The sequence below is a fragment of the Urocampus carinirostris genome, chromosome 18, assembly GCF_059441175.1.
Source record: "Urocampus carinirostris isolate Australia breed hairy pipefish chromosome 18, RoL_Ucar_1.0, whole genome shotgun sequence".
Lineage (NCBI taxonomy): Eukaryota > Metazoa > Chordata > Actinopteri > Syngnathiformes > Syngnathidae > Urocampus > Urocampus carinirostris.
Window position 1 is genome coordinate 2624382 of NC_142366.1, and position 20552 is coordinate 2644933.

Here is a 20552-nt window from a genome sequence, read left to right on the forward strand (position 1 = left end):
TCCCTGTACGCCGCCTCGTCCCCTTCAGAGATGAGGCCGATCAAGGTGGTATCGTCGGCGAACGTAATGATTGTGTTTGTGAGGTGGTTCGATGAGCAGTCGGAGGTGTAGTGGGTGAATAGCAGGGGGCTCAGTACATATTCTTGGGGGGAGCCAGTGCTCAGTGTTAGGGTGGGAGGGACGTGGTTACCGAGTTTCATGGACTGTGGGCGGTTTGAGAGGAAGTCCATTATCCAGTGGCAGATGGAGGGAGAGAGTCCTAGGTGTGAGAGTTTCTCCACCAAGATCTCCGGAATAATGGTGTTGAAGGCTGAGCTGAAGTCCAGAAAGAGCATTCTGACGTAGCTCCCCCAGTGGTCCAGGTGTTTCAGCACGGTGTGAAGTGCTGTGTTTATGGCGTCGTCGGTGGAGCGGTTTGCCCTGTAGGCAAACTGATGAGGGTCCAGTGTGAGTGGCAGGGAGTTTTTGATGTACTGGGACACTAACCTCTCGAAGCACTTCATGACCACAGGCGTAAGAGCGACAGGCCTGTAGTCGTTGAGGCTTTCCACTGCTGACTTTTTGGGGATGGGAATGATGGTGGAGGTTTTTAGGCAGGGTAGGACGGTCGCCTGTGACAGGGACTGGTTGAAGATGGTGGTGAAGACCCCAGCCAGTGGATCGGAACAGTCCCTGAGTATCCTGCCTGGTACTCCATCCGGGCCAGCTGCCTTCCTTGGGTTTATAGTTTTCAGCACACGCCTAACTTCATGCTCCTGAAATGTGAGTGTGTTGCTGCTGGTTGTTGGTGGGTGTGATGTGGCTGTTTGTGGCCTTCCAGCTTCAAAGCGCGCAAAGAAATGAAATGAAATGATCTGCATCTATATAGCGCTTTTCAAGTCAATGACTTCCCAAAGCGCTTTACATTGTGCTTCACATTTCCCAATAGCGGCCGTGATCTGTGCAGCCATGTAAGGCGCTAACCTGCTTCTTGGGGGTATTTAGGGTTCAGTGTCCTACCCAAGGACACTTCGACATGTAACACGGACAAGCCGGGATTCGAACTGGTATCCCTTAATCCTAAAACATTCGCTCTACCTCCTGAGATACTGCCGCCCAAAGAACTGATTAAGGGCCCGGTTACACAGCCGTTTGCGTCTGTATCGCGGGTAAAATTTTGCGTTTTTTTTTTGCCCGTGGTTGCCCGCGATGGAAAATGCGCAAAATTGGCCAACCCGCTGTTCATCGGTGGTATGCCCGCAAAACAGACGCCGGCGACTGTTCCGCTTCCTCATCGCGTCATTTACGCGTCATTTTCTCGTGTGGACCACGGATATAAAAGCTCCCGAGCCGGTGTTGTGCCCAAATCCGACTCCTACCGTCACACGCGTAACACGCTAATTTCACGTAATAACACAGCGATACAGGCGCAGAACATGCTATTACCATGCTCCACCCACGATTACCCGCTGAAATTTCCCGTCCTACCCATGTGTAACCACGCCCTGGCCGCGGCCAGAGCACGTCGTTCCGCGTCATTACCTCGTGTGCCGCCCGCGGTTAACACGTGCTCAAAGTTTTGAGCAGCTCAAAACTTTTTCGCGCTGCCAACCGCGCGTGAATTTCCGACCGCGTGTTAAGCACTGCTGTATCTCAGCCTTCAACACCAAAGCGTCCAATAGCGTCCGCCTCACAGGCAGAAATTTCTGGCCGTGATTCAGCCGCAAACGGCTGTGTGACCAGGCCCTAAGGTCCGCAGCTAGTGAAGCATCAGCCTCAACAGTTGCTAGGTTATGGCCTCTGAAGTTAGTGATGTGTTGAAGACCCTGCCACATCCTCCTCGGGTCATTTCCAGAGAAAAGGTGCTCGATCCTCCTCGTGTAGGCTGCCTATGCTTTCTTAATGCCTCTCTTCAGGTCAGCCCTGGCCACACTGTAAAGAGCCTTGTCTCCAGACCTGAAGGCGGTGTTGCGGTGTTTGAGGAGGGTGCACACTTCGCTGGACATCCAGGGTTTTTGGTTTGGGTAGACCTTGATTTTTTTTTTTATTTACTGTGACTTTATCCGTGCAGTATCGAATGTGGGATAAAACAGTGTCAGTGAATTTCTGGAGGTCATGGTGTTCAAATACCTCCCAGCAAGTTTGATGAAAACAGTCCTGCAGCATGCCTTATTAAAGTTGCCAGTGATAATGAAAAGCTCTGTCGGGGTGTGCAAGCTGTTGTTTGTTGATGGCAGCGAGCAGGAGGTTTAGGAGGTGGATGCTGGGTGACCTCTCACAGAGCCACACTGCGGTAGCGGCAGAAAGAAGCACTACAGTACCGTTCTGTACTCTGAAAATGGTGCACAATACAAATTCTGACTTATAGCAATGTCCGGATGTTTTTCGACATCCCGAAAAAAATATTTTCTAATGAAGACATAAATGATAAGAATTTTTCCAACCAATTCTGTCAACTGATTATGCCCAAGCTCTCCAATGGCTTGCACACATTCCAAAGCGGTAGAAAGGAGACACAACCAAGTTCTGCCATTACTTTTACAGAAAATCAAAATATATTTGTATGAGGGACATAAATTCTTAAAATCTTTCTAACAGGCTCTCAAGTGCCTTGCACACTTTATGAAGAGTAAGAGAGGAGACACGACCAAGTCGTGCTAATATTTCTATAGAAAATCTAAATGTTTTCTAATGAGGAACATAAATCCTTAAAATATTTCTAATCAATACCGTCGCCTGATTAAGGCTAAGCTTTTCAGTGCCTTGTGCACATTATGAAGAGGTAGAGAAGGGACACAACCATGGTGGGTTTCATAGTGGGATATTATTTCATGATATCATCATCTGATCTGAAACACACAATATTTTGTGCGCACACAAAGAATAACACACTGGCACACAAAGTCAGGTCCTTGACCTGCGGGCCATCCTGCAGTCAAATGGATCTTTAGTGGTACAGGGACACATAAGTCACATATTAGCGCACACGGACACACATATACACAGTCACATACACGACCACGTGTACGGTCATGAACACAATCACATACACAATCACTGTGCCCCTGAAACGTCACCTCCAGCTTTATTAAAAGCAGAGTGATGCTCAGTAAATAGACACACCCCTCTGGACACATACACATAGACATAGACTGACTGATGCCCTAAGACCCTCCCACTGAGTCACGTTTGCCATTGTACCGAGCCTCTTTTTTTCCCTTTAGTGATACAATAAATGGTTTGTGTCAAAAAATATCCCTCAGTTTTCACGGTTAATGGTTAATTTTGAACTAGTGTTGCACTTTTTTTAGCGGCCTTTTTAGAGTAGAGTAGAGTAGAGGAGAGAGAGAGAGAGAGAGAGAGAGAAACAGAAAAGACAGGAAAAGAAAGGGAGAAAAAGAGAAAGAGTGAAAAGGAGAGAAAATAAGACAGTTAAAGAAAAACAGAAAGCGTGAGAGACAAAGAGAGCAAAAGAGACACAAAAAGAGAAAAAAATACAGCTCCAGTCTCTTTGTGAGTGGCTAGGCCTGGCTTTGGCAAAATCATTTTTAAAACTGCAGCTCTTTTTTTCTCTTGTGCTTCTTTTACAGGTTGGATTAAAACCTTTGATGTCACATTTATCAGCCCCATTGAAAATATTTCAGAAAATAGATGCCACGTATATTATTCAATCAGTTGACAACATTTTTAAGATGGATTGTATTTTTTTGGTATTTATTTTTGCCCATTGAATCAAATTCAAAATTCTTATTGGTGATTTATACTATTTACTTGCTGATACAATATCTTAAAGTAGTACAGTATCAACATCAGAACAACATTAGTTATTTAGTGTATTTAGATGTCGAGCAGATTTCTTTTTTTGCATTAAACCCGTGTTCTCACATTCATCATATACCTGGCTTTTGGATTTTGCTAAAAAAATGCAATAGATCGAAGCATGCAAATGTTCTTCCAGGGGAGCATGCCATACACTGTACACCCACCAGGGTCTTACAAAATTCAATTCTACAAATCTGCCCCTAAGTCCCGCCCCTATCGGACCCCAACCCCTAACTCTAACCCCGCCACACTAATTCAATCAATCTGTCATTGAGCAGAAGAAATATATCTCTCCTAAAAGGCTGTTAGCATTGTTAGCAATCACAAGCCCAGAAGGCCATGCAGCTAGCAGTCCTGTCATCATTCAAAATTTAACCTATTTCTTATAGCAGAAAAAAGGTAAAATGTGAGCTAGATAGAGTGCAAAAAATGTAAAAAGCTGGCTTGATAGTTTGCTAAACAAATAAAAATGTAGGAGGATATCTAGCTACAAAGCTAAAAAGCTAGCCAGACAGCTTGATTAAAAAAAACTTGTTTTGATTTTCGCTTTTTGAAACCCATTAATTAGAAATTATTTTGTTGGATTCCTGTAAAACAAATCGATCAAAAGAGAAAACAAATGTGTCACAAATAAACTCATTCTTCTCTCTTAATTATTGCTTAAGAATAATTATCAATACTTGAAGAGATTTTTTTGTACATGAAGCCCATGAACAGGAATTTATTTGATTTTCTAAAACAATTATCTAATTTATTATTAAAAATAGGGTTTAACAGTCTCCGCCAACCAATGAAAATATGATTTACCAGAAAATCACAATGAAGCAGGACTGGTGAGCTATTTTTTTTAAGTGTAGTGGAGGTGCAACTCTCCTTAAAGGGCACCATGTTGGAAACCCCTGGCGTGGGATGTTCTTCACCTAGAGGTAGCTGACATGATGGGCTGTCATCTTGCTGCCAAGTTTACCCTCAAAACCTGTGTTTTTTGTTTTGTTTTGTTTTTCTCTTTTGCACACTTGTTTAAATCATTTGGTTTTCACAAAAAAAAAAGAAAATTTTTTTTTTTTCCAAGATCAAGTCAAATCACATTAATTTGTATAGCCCTAAGAGATAAAATTTGGCCAAAGAATTCAGCCTAACCCGGCCCGAGTCGCAGGGATACAAACTCGAACTCTACGGGTTAACTTGGTTTCTTAATCAAGCCGGAAATAAACCCAAAGCTTTAATTTGCCACCGAAGTAAACGCAAAGCTTTACTCCGACTGAGCGTACTTCAGTGCCGGACTGTGTGTTTCGGCTGAACTACGCAGTTTGTGGTTTACTTGGGACCGAGTCTCTTAAATCAAGTGTGTACCGACGCTCCCCTACTTACGACCATTCGACTTACGCAAAACGGTAGATACGAACATTTTTTTCGGGATGTCGGAAAATATCCAGACATTGCTGTAAGTTAGATTTTATATTGTGTGCACCTATTTCCGAGTAGAGGACAGTGCTGTAGTGCTTCTTTCCGCCGCGTTGCTCTGTGAGAGGTCACCCAGCATCCACCCTGAAGAATAAATCTGGCTTAAACTTCATAGTTTGTGTAAACACACTGCACTGTATCTCTAGCACTCTAAGAACTTTGACATTTTATTTTTTAATATCTTGTGCATCCATTCAATATAGTTGGTATTAAGCTTAATGAAGAGGTGAGCCGTTTCTCTTGAAATGTAAGTAAAATAAGGAAGCTTGATGCTGTTAAAAAAAAATGGTTGGATCGCTTTTTTTTCGTCCACTTTTTACCACGGAGGAGGAAGTCTCCTTACTTGTGAAGCCTTTAATCACAAGGAGTCTCAAAGGGCTTTACATACAACAGAATGTCAACGCCTAATGTGTAGCCTTGTTTTTCAGTACTATGCTTTATCATTCAGCCTGCTTTGTAACATTATAGAGGATATTATTTTATTAAACTTTTTTTTAGTACAAAACAATACAGGTTACTTATACAAGCCTTAAACATACTTATATAAACCTTACACATACAAAATATAGCACTGAAACAAATTACGAACAAATTCAACTTAGGACGATCCGTCTCGTTTGTCAGTAGGGCATTGTCTGTACTACAAGCACAGCGCCAAAATTAACAGTTTGATGCTGAAGTGCGCATTTGGGCGACGTACAGCGAACAAAAGTGAAACTGAACCAAATGGCACTGAAAAGAAAATCGAATTATGCAAATTACAAGCTTCAAATAGTGAAAGTTTAGCCCAAAAAGCAGAAAGAAAGTTTGTAAAGCCTGTAAGCTATTTGCAAGAAGCAGAAAAAACGTCTGACGTCAGGGAGACGGAGAGGGAAGTCACGTGTTTTTTACCCCAACAGCGAGGATTGACAATTTCTTTGGATTTTGTGATTTTGAGTTAAACTGATAGTTTGGTAAGCATTTTCTTTATCTGAATAGTTACTTGAGTAAAAGTAAGAGCATGCTCTGTAGATCCTACACGAAGGGAAAAAAATGGCGAGAGAGAAGCCGGACCACTTAATGATTGCCATTTTATACCCAAACCCGGCCCACATTTAGGACCGGTTCGGGCCCGGGCCCAAAATCTGACCTCCAATAGCCCTTAATCACAAAATTACAATTACACCATCCCCTGATCTTCAACCAACAATACTGTATAAGATCATATTTGTTCATTTTAAGTATTATTTTTGTTATTGTTACTGTAATGATTACCGATATGCATCACCTGTGCCCGCTCCTTTGGTGCCAACTACCTCGGACTCTGATTGGCTCTCTGTCCCTATTTAAACCCACTCCTATCTGTCCCCTTTTGTCAGTCCGTCTGTGAACCTCAGTTAACTCTAGGCAAGCCTTTTTCGACCCTGACTCCCACCTGTTTTTTGGTCCCGTCCGTCCCTTCAACCCGCTTTTGATCTTGACCACGTCTACTCTTTCGCCCCCGGCTTTCAACCTTTTTTTTTGTCCCCAACCACATCTACTCTCCTTTCCTGGCTTACGACTCGCTTCCGACCCGAACCACGTTTTTGCTCTCTTGTCCCGGCTACTGACCCGTTTTTCCGTTACCAACACCACCATCGCTCGTCTCGGAAGATCCACTTCCGTGTTCAGAGCAACCTGCTTCCTGCGTCCAGCAACCACCGGATCGTGGGTGCAACCCTCTCTCTTTCTTCCAATAAAACTTGTGAGAAACGCAACGCAAGTGGGTTTTGTATTCGTTCTTGTCCTTGTTTTTATTCCTCTTTTACTTCTCTATCTTTTTTTAATTTCTATTTTACCCTTTTTCTTCTTTTTTCTCTTTACTTTTTGGTTTTTCTCCCCTTTTCTGGCATTTCTTCTTTTTTACTTTTTCCCATGTTTTTCTTTCCACCATTGTCCTTTTTTCTGTTTTCTTTTCTTTCTCTTGTTTTAATTTTGTATCGTCGCCCTTTCTTTGATTTTCTTTTAATTTTTTCATATTTGGCGCTCATTTTTCCCCCTTTTCTTCTTTCCTTAAATGGAAAATGGACTGCACTTATATAGCGCATTAACCAGTCACTGAGGACCTCCAAAGTGCTTGACAATGCACTTCACACTTAACTCATTCACACACACACTCACACTCCGATACCAAAGTCAGTACAGTGGGACCTCGCTACTTCGCGCTTCGACGTTCGCGGATTCAGAGCTTCGCGGGCCCCAAAAAAAAAATAATAATAAAATAAAATAATAAAACAAATAAAAATATATATATATTTTTTTAAGTATTTTTTTCAAGCATTTTTGAAGGGGCGTCGCTACTTCGCAGGTTTTCACTTTTAGCGGGTGGTTTTGGTCCCCAGTTCGAATCTCGGCTCGTCCGTGCTACATTTCGAAGTGTCCACTGAACTCCTAATACCCCCAATAAGCAGGTTAGCGTCTTACATGGCTGCAATACAAGGCCGCTATTGGGAAATGTGGAGCACATTGTAAAGCGCTTTGGGAAGTCATTGACTTGAAAAGCACTATATAAATGCATATCATTTCAGATTTCATTTCAGAACCGGGTCTAAAATATAAAAATAATAAAATAAAATAAAAATGAAAAAATAAAAATTATTTCTTTTTTTTTTTTCGCGGATTTTCACTTATCGCGGGTGGTTTTTGTCCCCATTAACCGCGATAACCGAGGTCCCACTGTAATGCAAGGCGCCTACCTGCTTATCAAAGCCATTAGGGGTTCAGTGTCTTGCCCAAGCACACTTCCACAATTAAATCCGAGCAGAGGGGACTCAAACCTGCAACCTCTTTGTCCCAAGGTGACTGCACTTCCACCAAATCTTTTTTCCTTTTTTTATTTTTGTCTTTTTTCGCAATAAAACTAGGAAAAAAATGTCAGAGTAAAATTATTGTGTTTCATTCACTTTGAGTCTCCAAAGTTTGTATTCTTCCTTTTGCTTTTCAGCACCCATTTTCTGTTGCACGACACCATACAGTGGAGGTCTCCGAACTTTTTTAAGCATTGTGCTCCTTTTTGTTACTGATTAGCGCAAAGGGCAGCCAGTTTCATATGAATTTCTAAAATAGCAATCTAGCTAGATGGCTTAGTTAAAAACTAAAACATAACTTGATATTTAGCTAGATAGGTAAATGGGTAAAAAACTAAAAAGGCTAGATTGATAGCTAAAAGAGTAAAAAGCCAACCCTAAATAGCCAGACAGAATGTAATGTCCTGCACGGTCGTCACGGCACCCAGCTGGTCCCGCCCTTTGACACCGGCTGAGACAGATTGACTTGATTGCGTGTGGGATACTTAAGCGCTCCTTTTGGGACTGCCCGTTGCCAGACCATTGCTTAACTTGAGGAAAAACCTGTTCATGCCCGTTTGTTCTGAGTAAATGCCTAGTTTGTGAATTTTATTGCCTTTAAGCCGGTTTTGTTAGTATTACCTAGTTTGAATTTTTGATTGCCTTTAAGCCTGTTTTGTTTTGTCTTTAGTCCCTGCATGTTTGACAACTTTTATTTTCTAAATTAAAGTAACAGATCGTACACGCAAATGAGTTCACACTTCCTGCCTCCTGGTCCGTTCCGTGACACAGAAAGCTAAAAACTAGATGACTAGAAATGAGGCCAAAATTTAGCTTGATAACTAAAAAAAATGTGAGCTATAAACCAAGCAAAAATGTAAAAAGCTAGCTAGATAGTGTGCTAAATATCTAAAAAGGTAGCCAGATAGATAGCTAAAAAGTTGCACATAGTTTGCCCGTTTGGTTAATAAAACCCATAAATTGGAATTTAGTTTGTTGCGCTTTCTGAAAAATAAATCAATAAAAGATGAAAAAAAAACAATTTGTTTAATTTATGAATAGATTCTTATTCTATTCTCTTAATTAGTTGCTTAAAAAAATTATCAATACTTGAATAGATTTTTTTTTGTCTGTGAAGCCCATAAACTTGAATTCATTCACTTTCTTAAACAAGAAATCTAATGTCATTACTATATCACTACTATGTCACTAGAATACCAGGTTAATGATATATAGCGGGTTATATAGACTCAGTCAAGGAATAAAATATAATTTTATTAGAAAATGACAATGACCTAGCACTGGTTGGCTACTTTCAGAACCTTAACTGTCTGTATAGGGCACCCTGGTGCCCACGGTCACCGTGTTGGAGACCCTTGCCATACACATACAGTGTGCAAATATTACACAGCTTACGTTTAACGTTTGAGCGTTGTGTTTTTTTGTCTTCTTCTGTTGTTGTTGATGTTGTTACCACACTGCCCCCCGCAGGCTGTTAACAGAGTTTATCAAAGTAGGAAACCTGCAGGCCCTGAGAACCTTTCGAGTCCTGAGAGCCCTGAAAACCATCTCGGTCATCCCAGGTAAGACCGGCATCTGGCGGGCCAGGGTGAAGGTCCCTCACCTCCACTTGGATCGCAGTGTGGTCCTAAACGTCTTCTGGTGTCCTGACCCGTTTGTGTTCAGTCCTTTCCATTTTAGGGTTAGGGTCAGCTGGAGGGTGTGGCAAAGTGCCGCTTAACGTTTATTCCATATTCATATCCAAACTGTCCAGTGCCTCACACACATTACAGATAGGTAGAGAAGAGACACGACCAATTTGTGCCATTTGTAGAAAATCTAAATATATCCTAATGAGGACCCTAAATGTTTAGTAACTTTCTCACAAATAGTGTCAACTGATAATTGCCAAACTTTTCAATGCCTAGAACACATAACAAAATATTAGTATATATATACAACCAAATTGCCTTACTAATTATAGAGAAAACAAAAATATATTCTAATAAGGAACAAAAATGCTTAGAATTTCTAACATGTAGTGTCGACTGATGATGGTTCAGCTCTCAAAGGCATCGCAGACATTTCAGGGAGGTAGCTAGGAGACAAGACCAAGTTGTGCCACTACTACCACACTAATCATTGGGTCTTTTTTCTATTGGGCCAATAAATTTGTTGGCATCTTTTCCTGTTATCCCTTAAAAACTATTGTGCATCCCTAATAACAATGCCATATTTGGCTAACTATTCTGTAATTAAACCATAATAATAATAATAAGCACCTTACTTTCCTCTTAATCTTAAAGCTATGGCATAAACGGTAAGGCAGGTTGTCGGCCCTCCAGGTGGCTCTTACGTCCTCCTTGTGGGCGGACTGTCCAATGGCGTATGTGTGTTGTGTTTGTGTGTCCGTGCGTGACGCCATTTTTGTGTGTCTTTGTGTTGTGTGTGGCCTTGTTGCAGATATGTGACTGAGTTTGTCGACCTGGGTAATGTGTCAGCCTTGCGGACCTTCAGGGTGCTGCGAGCACTCAAAACCATCTCAGTCATCCCAGGTGAGCGTGCCCCCCTTACCCCACCCCTGATCTCCATTTTTGCGAAAATGTTTCGGCTAATAGTGGAAATTCATTAAAATGTTTTGAAAACAGAAATACAGCCGGGGTGAGAAAACTACAGCCAGGAGGCCACATGTGACCCGTCAGACTTTTTCATTCAACCTGGCAGACAAAAATAGTCAACATATTATGACAATATATATAATAGTAAATGAGGTAGTACTCATAGAAAGAAAATGATAGTTTTTTTTTATGTCAGCTTTTTGCTGATTGTTCATTTTTGTGTCTGCAACAATAATATTATAAAATTACTACAAAACTAAATATCAAATTTAGGGAAATATCTTGTTTTGCTTTCATTCTGACAAGAACAAAATATACTATAGAAAAACAAAAAAAACCCCACTACAGAATTGAATTGAATTTGTCTTTATCGTCATTGATAATCATACAGTAGTACTGTAATAAAATATTACTACAGATATGTTACCACAGAAATACTACAAAAGTACAACCACAGTAATATCACAAATATACTAAAGAAATACCATAAAATTACTATGGAAGTACTACAAAAAGATCTACTATGGACATACTTAAAAATGATTTGATTAGAAATACTACAAAAAGACCACTGTAGTAATACTATAATAAAAAAGTACTACTAATATATTTTATCAGAAATACGACAAAAATACTACTACAGAAATATTACAACGTAAATACTACAAATATAAATACAGTAGTATCACAAAGATACTAAATAAATACAAACTAAATTGGAGATACTTCAAATATTATACTATGGAAATACTTTAAAAAATACTTTTTTAGCCAATTACAGTAACACTACAAATATACTACAGAAATACTACAATAATACAACTGTCAAAACACTACAAAACTAAATATCAAATTTAATGTTTTAAACAGGGACTAAATATATTGTTTTGCTTTGGTTGTGGGCATTTCAAAAACTATTTGATTAAACTATTCTATTTAAAAACTTATATAAACTATAACATGTTGATGTCTGCTTGAACATTTTTTTTTCATAAATGGAATTGGAATAAGTCCCCAGGATGGGCCCCTTGGTTACATTTTATGACCCAACGCGGCCCCCTACTCCAAATAGTAGCCCACCCCTGAAAAATAATAATCCCACATTTATGGCGGTTAACGACCACCACAATCCTCCGCACAAAGTGAAAATCCGCGAAGTAGCGTCGTACTTTCAAAAAAGACTTCACGGGTTCAAATTTAACTCCAGATTACGTCTTTACAGACTGAGAGTATACCACTGTAACATGATAACAACTATAGATTTATAAATAAAAACACCCAATTGCAGTTGAATGAATAATCTTTATTGTCATTTTACAATAGTACAAAAAAAATTGAGTTATTCTTCTTTCAGTGCAAGAAAGCATGGCAAGGGGTGTCAGACAGACCAAAATGCAGGACACAATTACATGGAAAATAAGGGATGCGATTAAACCTCAAAGGGGTTGTTTATTTAATAACAGTAAGAACAAAAAACTTTACTAGAGAGAAGGGTTTGTGGGACTGGAACTGTTGAGGAGGGAAATTGAAGTCTTGGAGGGATCAAAATATTATAAGGGATATTTGTGAGTACCTCTAAAAAGATGACTGGAGTTGAAGATATAGGGACGAAGAGGGAATTGAAAAAGAAGGCTTGATCGGAGAAGCTTCAAATCTCGAAAGGGAAATTTGGAACTATCTTTGAAAAGATGGCTGGAGTGGAAGGTCTAGGAGAGGATGGAACTGAAGAAGTAAGTCTTGGGAAGAGAATACAGTATTGTTGTCTTGGCAAGTAAATGTCTTGAGCAGGAATCAAAACTAATCAGCAACCTGAAGTGGGAGCCTGGAGTATTTATGGTAGGGGTAGCTAATTGTCTGATTGGAATCACCTGGGGAGAGGAATAGTGAAAGGACTGGAAAATGAGGTAATGCTACCATCTAGCACTTTAGCGTCGGGTATCCTTAAATACACACGTCCTGAATGTTGTGCGTTACCACACATTGTAGCTCCAGGTCATTCGTTTCATGGGTAATTGATTGTCTGTTGGTGATATGCAGGCTCAGCAGGGGTAGCTCAATTAAGAGTTCTTAGCCTAGCTGTAGTAAAATGCCAGTCATGCAGCCTCGCTATTTCTCTCTCTCCTGACACCAATTCAGTTGCTACTCGAACCTGATAGTCCATGGAGCACCCTCTGGTGATCAGCATTTCTTTGCGCTCTTCTGACTTTCTTCAGAGTCCGACTTAATAAATAAAACAAAATTAATTTAATAAAATGAATGTCTTTACAATGAAACGAGCTGCTGAAATACTCCCTTTAATCTCTTCTTCCTCTTCAAGCTTAACGGCAGTTGGGACCTTCAGTTCAGTGAATTACCCCCTCTTAATATCTCAGATCTTTGGAACTGTTCCACTTCTCAATAACGTTATGGTAACAGCTAATTACCCAGCCTACACTTTAGCATGCTTGTTATGCTCTCACTCAATCACAAACACACATGGTTGATTGGCCAACTAATATTATAGTAAGAGCTAATATATCAGTCTTCACCTGAATGTGCCTCCCTAAAACAAGTTTTTTACACTTTGTACGCTATCTCTTTATCACAAGCACGCCTTTCTAACACAAACTATGAAAAAAATCTCAATAATAGACTTGATTCACGGGCGTTTCCGGGACTCAGGAGTTAGCAGAGCTGCCGCTGTTTGCAGTTGTTTGTCCAATTAATAGATGCGGGGTGGATGGCGAGGAGAGTGTAGGAGGAGAGGAGTATGGGAGAGGGAGTGAAAGGCTAAACTCCATCCGAGCCTAATTAATCTGGCCTTGCGAATTATAAAAATGCCGATACCCATACCTGCAAATTCCCCAAATATTGGTGCCGATAATCGTTGGACCTCTACAATGCATGGTACGTTGATGTCAATGACAATAAAGACATTCAATTCATAATCCATCAAGAAGTAAACCAGCAATAACAAAAGCGCAAAGTAGTAAGGGTCCGTATTCGCATAGAAAAAAAGAAATAAAGCAGTATCAGCACCTTGTTTTGTCCTTACTAGAGTTATTGAAGCTAGGATTTGGTTGCTGCGAATCACGTCCTTTTGCTCAAAAGTTCCAGGAAAAAAATCATGTTACTCCCTCCATGTTATTGTTCCTCTATGTTTCCCTTCCTTCGTGTTCAAATGCATCGGCCTGTAGTGTTTTTTGTAGCTTGTCTGTGTTGTTTGACAAAATAAATGGAGGAAACTGGACTCATTTTGTTATCTGTAGGGGTTAATTGTTTATTCCGAAAGGGTTTTTTTCTTTTACTAGAAGTGCATGATGTAAGGATATCAAATCATGAAGGAGTTATAAAAACAGGTTTGTGATCCCAGGAATTGAAAAGCTCATTAGATTGTCTCTGGAGCCTATAGCTTCTCTTTGGCCGCTACAATCGATTTAGCAGTAATGCTCAAAGAGTTGCAGCTGATGCTAGTGTCACAAACGCCAACTGCTAATGCCAGCATTGTGGATGCGGCCACTAGCCTCTAATGCAGGGGTCTCCAACCTTTTTCGAGTCAAGAGGTACTTTTTGTCAGTAATTAGCGTAAAGGGTACCCACTTTGATATGCGTTTCTAAATTAAAAACTTATCATGCAATACTATGTTGTAACTATGTTAACTATTGGAAGTAGGGATAATCATCTCGTTTCATTGATCAGGAATTACTTCATAGCGTATCAGAATGAAATCTAATCCTAAAAACAAAAACACGGTTTCTGGCGAAATCTTTTTCTTGGATAAAAATAAATTGTAAAACATTATAAAGTGAGTTTCACTTTTTAGAATAAATCACAATCTCTAGTCAGACAAGTAGTCATAGGCCACTGTACTATTTTCACACCACAAAAGTTAACAACTCTCGCAACCGAAACACTGGTGGAGTAGAAATGGGCAATATTTTGTTTACATCAAAAGTCAACAGTAAAATAGTATAAAGGGACTATTCAATCCATCTCTATCTGTGATGTTATGTGCTTAATATGAGAAAAACTACACTACCCATAATGTCACATATTTTAATTTTTAATTTTAATTTTCAATCAGTGCTCTGATACAAGACAAATGTTTTAATGGTTTACCGAGCCTATTTCAACCCCACTTCTACAAACTGGAAATAACATATTAATAACACAACAGGATATTATTTCATAAATGCCTGTCCAACTGTCCGTCACATTAATCAGTACTAGAAAAGTAGCTTTTAGCTTCAAAATGTTTGCTGACCCCTGTTATAGCCATATCGCCCACCCTTTTTTTTCAACCCATAAGAAGTCCTGGTGCCACCAGTGTAACAAACACTTTGAACTCCCCAGTCTCCGTGTTTTAAAACCCTATGTCTAACTTCATCACATCCTTTTTCCTTTAACAAAAAAATGGGTCTGGGTTTTTATGGGTTAAAATGTTTTGCAAGTCTTCTTATTCAATGAGAAGTACATCGAACTACCAAGAAGAATCCAGTTTTCTCCATTTTGTTTCTTTTAGCATCACAGTCTTTGGCTGTGTTGCGAATCAGATACTTTATATCACATAATAGGAGGTTATTCCAAGCACAGCCATTTATTTTGTCAGTATGTTTGTGATTCTATTAGCCGTTAACTAGAGGCAGCAAGTTGAATCTGTGTTCCATCCGTAAGGCCTGAAGACCATCGTTGGCGCTCTGATCCAGTCAGTGAAGAAGCTGGCAGACGTGATGATCTTGACGGTTTTCTGCTTGAGCGTTTTCGCCCTAATCGGCCTGCAGCTCTTCATGGGAAACCTTCGTCAGAAATGCGTCCGGAGCACGGCGCACTGCCTCAACGAAAGCTTACCCGCCAACGCGTCTTTTTTCTGCAACAACAAGACGTGGACCTCCATGAAACACTTTATTAGCGACGAGGGTGAGTTTTTGCGGGAAATACCAGAATATACATGTTTAGGAAGAAATTCTTCAAATTTTATTTATTTGGGATAAGAATTGGATTTGCTGCTGACCGAATCACCCATTATAGTTTAAAATAGTCTAATCTGCCTCTGATATTATCATTAAGGAGCAATCTTTAAAACATATCCAATTTTAGCTTGGTGGCCTTGGGGGTAAGGCGCCCGCCCTGAGACTGGGAGGTTAAGCCTCAGCAGAGTCATACCTAAGACTTAAACATTGGTACCCGTTGCCTCCCTGCTTGGCGTTCAGCATTAGAGGTTGGAATTGGGGGATTTGGCTCCCAACACCTCAGTTGGGTTGAGCGAGGGGGCTGGGAATCCCCTCCTCTGAATCAATCTCCCAAGAAGAGTCAGAAATGACTCTAGCCACCTCCCACTAGGTGGATATGGCTGTGGTATATAAAGTTCCCGATTTTGCAGTCCATTGGTATTGGTAATGGTTGATCAATCTAAAGGAAAACTAAAGACACCCAAAAAAATAATGCAACGCATTTTGATACTTTCAACCTAGGATTTGTTCAGAAGGTAAAGAAATAAAATCAATTAAACAAAGGACATTGTGACAAGAGACCTCGCGGTGTTAAAGAGGGTGAGGAGATAATAAACTAATTTCAATGATCAGGAATGACTTCATAACGGGATGAAATATAATCGTAAAAACACCAACACGGTTTGTTGCCAAATCTTTTTTTGGGTTACCTCTGGAAACATCGTAAGGGAAGGATCCCACATGGACCCTGGACCTTTGGGAAATCTTTATTTCCCTCTTGTAGAACTCATCTTTATCTTAAGGAACAAAGGGAGAGGGAAAAGGAGGTAGCCACTGGGTGCTCCCTGTCTTTTGCCACCCTGACTATGGCTTTCTTTGTCCCCATTGTCCAGCGGGCAAAGGTCCTTAAAGAAAGAAGAGCAGTCATTCGCGCCTGCCCTTTTAAATGCAGGTGATGTTATCGGTCCTTCTTTCTTTCTTTCTTCTAATAATGAACCTGGCAATAACATAGTAACTAGCAAAAGATACGTTTTTTATATCACTAAAACATATCAAACTGGGGCGGTACAGCCGCTGGGTGGTTAATGCGCAGCCCCACAGTGCAGAGATCCAAGGTTCATTTTCAGCTACCGCAGCTTCATTGTGTGGAATTTGCATGTTTTGCCTGTGTCAGTTTCCTCCAGGCACTCCAGTTACTTTGCACATTTCGAAAACATGCATGTCAGGTTAATTGGCCGGTCCAAACTGTCCTTAGGAGTGAATGAGCGTGTGAATGGTTTTATGTCTCTGTGTGCTTTCCGACTGGCTGGCAACCAGTCCAGGGTGTCCACTGCCCAAAGATGGATGGCCCTAATGAGGATAAGCGGCACTGAAAATGGATGGATAGTTATCAAACTGGGTGCGCTTTGCGCTAATAAGTAACAAAAAGTCTATCTTGGGTTGAAAAAAGTTGGATACCCCTGTTTAATATATTGGTATTGTCTCTGATTTGGATGTGCGATAATCGGCTCTGCATTTAGCAATACATTTCATTCTTGCGCATCTCCTAGTTCAACTGCGAGCCATTTGTACTCATGAAAAGAGCCATTTATGTCTCTCGAGCAGTGTTACTTTAAAAAAGTAATTAGTGATAGTTACTCACTACTTCTTTCAAAAAGTAACTGAGTTGTTAAATTCCTCTATAGTCAAATGAACTAGTTACCAGGAAAATGAATTAATTCCATTACTTTAAATATACGTTTTGTATGTCAAATAATTTGAAATTCTTTGAGCAAATGTGAAACACCGTATTTACTTGTAGAGATGGTAATTTAAAAAGATTTTTATAGAACCGTCTTTTTTGGCCCGGCTCACCAGACACATTTGGGACTCTTTCGGATCCCAAATGGCTTTTCAGTTTTTTTTTTGTTACTTTAATCCATACATTACAAATTATTATATAACAATATGCGCGAAATGACTTTAAAAGGGGGAAAAGTACAGAAAAAAAACAAAAATGGAAAAAAAAGTAACAAATGGAAAAATACAATGACAAAAGGGGAAAGAAATAAACATTTTTAGATGAGCACTTTAACACTGAAATACAAAGGAAATATAAATAACATATTTATAAAACTACAAAAAAGTTCAAGTACAAAACAATTGTAACCTTTTTATGCTCAACAAATTTAAAGTCAATAACACGGAATCCGGGCAGCACAGCGGCGCAGTGGTTAGCGCGTGTGCGGCACGGTTCTGAGGTCATGAGATCATACCTCCTGCGTGGAGTTTGCATGTTGTCCCCGTGCTTGAGTGGATTTCCTCCGGGCACTCCGGTTTCCTCCCATACTCCAAAGACATGCATGTTAGATGAATTGGCCAGTCCAAATTGTCCCTAGGTGTGAATGAGCGAGCAATTGTCTGTCCCTGTGTGCTTTGCGACTGCCTGACAACCAGTTCAGGGTGTCCCCTTCCCGCTGCCCGAACATAGCTGGGATGGGCTCCAGCACCCCGCGACCCTTCTAAGGATAAGTGGTGCAGACAATGGATGGATGGATGGAACACAGAATCCCCCCAAAATGAATTAGAAAAAAAAGGCAGCCCGTAGAGCCGTTTCGTTCACAAATGACACAAGTCGGGTGCAACATCATTCTTTTCTTTTCTTTCGGCGCATTAGTAAATAATATATTGGTAATGGCTGTTTAACTGTACGGTAGTTGCTTTTTTGAATGGTGACATTATGCAAAAGACGTGACGTGAACAACTCAAAGGAGAGTGGAAATTTGCGATGCTGGACAGGTTTGGGGGCGGCACACCGCCGTAGGCATTCTGCAGCCGAAGTAATGCACCACGTTTGAGTGTCAGTAACGGTAACGACGTTTTTACGGCGGAAAGAATAATGAGTTATATCACACAGTTACTTAAAAAAATAGCACCTTAACGTAACAGCGTTGTTTGTAAGGGAGTTATTCCCAAATCCGCTCATGAGCCATAGGTTCCCGACCCACGTTCGACAACATATTCCAGGTCAAAACCTGACCCTCCTTCTCAGTTGTTTGAACATGGCGCCAGATGCTAATGAAGCCAGGTGCTAACGCTGCTGCTGTTTGTGTCTCCACCCGTCACAAAGCAAACAAACAAGCAAGTGAGCTAGCAAGCGAGCGTCCCCGTAGGCGTACGTATCGACCCTCTAAAAGCTGCCGTGAAACCCGAGAGGCGAGCCATTGTTCCGATCGATAGCCCGGCAACGTCCGCCTTGCTTCTCCCGCCACAACAAAAGTTTTCCCCCTGCCATCATACATGCTACTTTTCCATGCCACGCCTCCTTCCTGCATTGAGTTTTTCCGGCACAGGAGAGGTCTTTTAGTACTGGAAAATCATTCGGCTTCATATGAACTCCGTCAACAATAAAAATACTTTTATGATCAGTTTGATTCTTCTGTCCTGTCACAATGCTTGTAAATTTTCTGCCAAGATCCCCATGTATTTGGCGCCTACCATCTTTCCAGCAACACTAAAAATCTTCACAGTACTGCTTAAGAATATCACCACCACCTTGTTTGACAGTGGTTTTGGTGATTTCAGGGTGTTGTGCAGTGTTACTCTTACGCAAAACATAGTGCTTTGCATTCACCCCAAAAAGTTTAATTTTGGTCTTTTCTGACAAGGGCACATTGTTCCACATGTTATTTGTATCCCCTGTGGCTTCTAATCAACGCCAAGTAGGCCTTTTTATGGTATTCTTTTAAGAGTTTTTTTTTTCTTGCTATTCTTCCATAAAGTGAAAAATCATGCAGAGTATGACTATAAGTTAGTATTGCACAGACTGACCCACCTCAGCTGTGTATGCCTGCAGACCATCCAATGTGAGCATGAAGCTTTTGATTGCTTCTTTGATTAGTTTTCTCCTTGTTTGGGACGGCCTGGTCTGGGTAGGTTTTCAGTGGTTTTATGTCCTCTCAATTTTAATATTAAAGTTTGCACAGTGCTCTTGGAAGTGTATGCTGCAAAATCTTCTTCTATCCCATTCCTGCTATGAATTTTTTTCTGACCTTATCTCGGACCCACCTGGTGTGTTCATAGGTCCTCATAATGCTGTTTGTTCTCATTTTACAGACCTATGAGCCCATCACAAAGCTTGTGCATTTAAACTGAGACTTAATGCACTCTGTCATTGCTAGTCATTTTGGTCGACATTTAATCATTTTATCGTTCAGAAGTCATCAGGCAACAGAAGTCAGTTGGTTGAGCTGAGAGAAGAGGTGGCCCATATTTTTACAACACCTACTTTTCATTTTTTTCGCTGTAAAATAATACTAGTGTTGAATTAATTTGGTTCCACTTCACAATTGTGTCTTACATGTTGTTGATTCTTCGAAAATATTTTTTGTTTTTTAGCTTTAAGTTTGAAGCCTGAAATCAGTCAAACAACAAAGACTTAATGGAGGGGCCAATTATTTCACAGGGCACTGTCTGTACTGTTACTATCTGTAGTTTGTCCTTTCTCGCCACAACGAAAGCTATCTGGTATGTTCATAGAAATTTGACTCCAATCTTTTTAGCCACAATAAAACAAGTCTTCGTATAGTTTACCCTGTCAGTAAACTTTTTTGCAGGAAGTGTCTTTTGCTTTCCTGATTACTTTTGAGTGGGATAAAATGTTAAGTGTTTGTATGTGTGCTCAAAAAATAGAGCACACTGAAAGTTGTTCCCATAAGGCGTGTGGATTGAAAATGTCAATGTAGCTTTTAAGGTCAGAGTTTGGTGTCTTCTTATGCAATGGCGCCTCACACGGGAACATCTTTTCACAATAAAACGCCGGCTTTCTGCCGACTGAGCTGCCCACACATGGGGAAGTGATTTCATACAGTACATTATGTTTGCCATAGACATTGCAACTCTTAGGAAGTGGTTTCTAGTTTATTTTAATATTTTATACACCAGGGGTCATACAGGT

The 20552-nt window shown here is 40.4% G+C and overlaps 1 protein-coding gene across 1 annotated transcript in view; it reads left to right on the forward strand.

Moving 5' to 3' along the window:
* Positions 1 to 20552, forward strand: part of LOC148348016 (sodium channel protein type 5 subunit alpha-like) — a 191580-nt gene that overhangs the window by 11816 nt on the left and 159212 nt on the right. Inside the window, exons 3-4 of the mRNA XM_088322381.1 lie at positions 10533 to 10624; positions 15342 to 15584. Of these exons, the coding sequence (XP_088178507.1) occupies positions 10533 to 10624; positions 15342 to 15584 (335 nt within the window). The remainder of the gene's footprint in view (positions 1 to 10532; positions 10625 to 15341; positions 15585 to 20552) is intronic.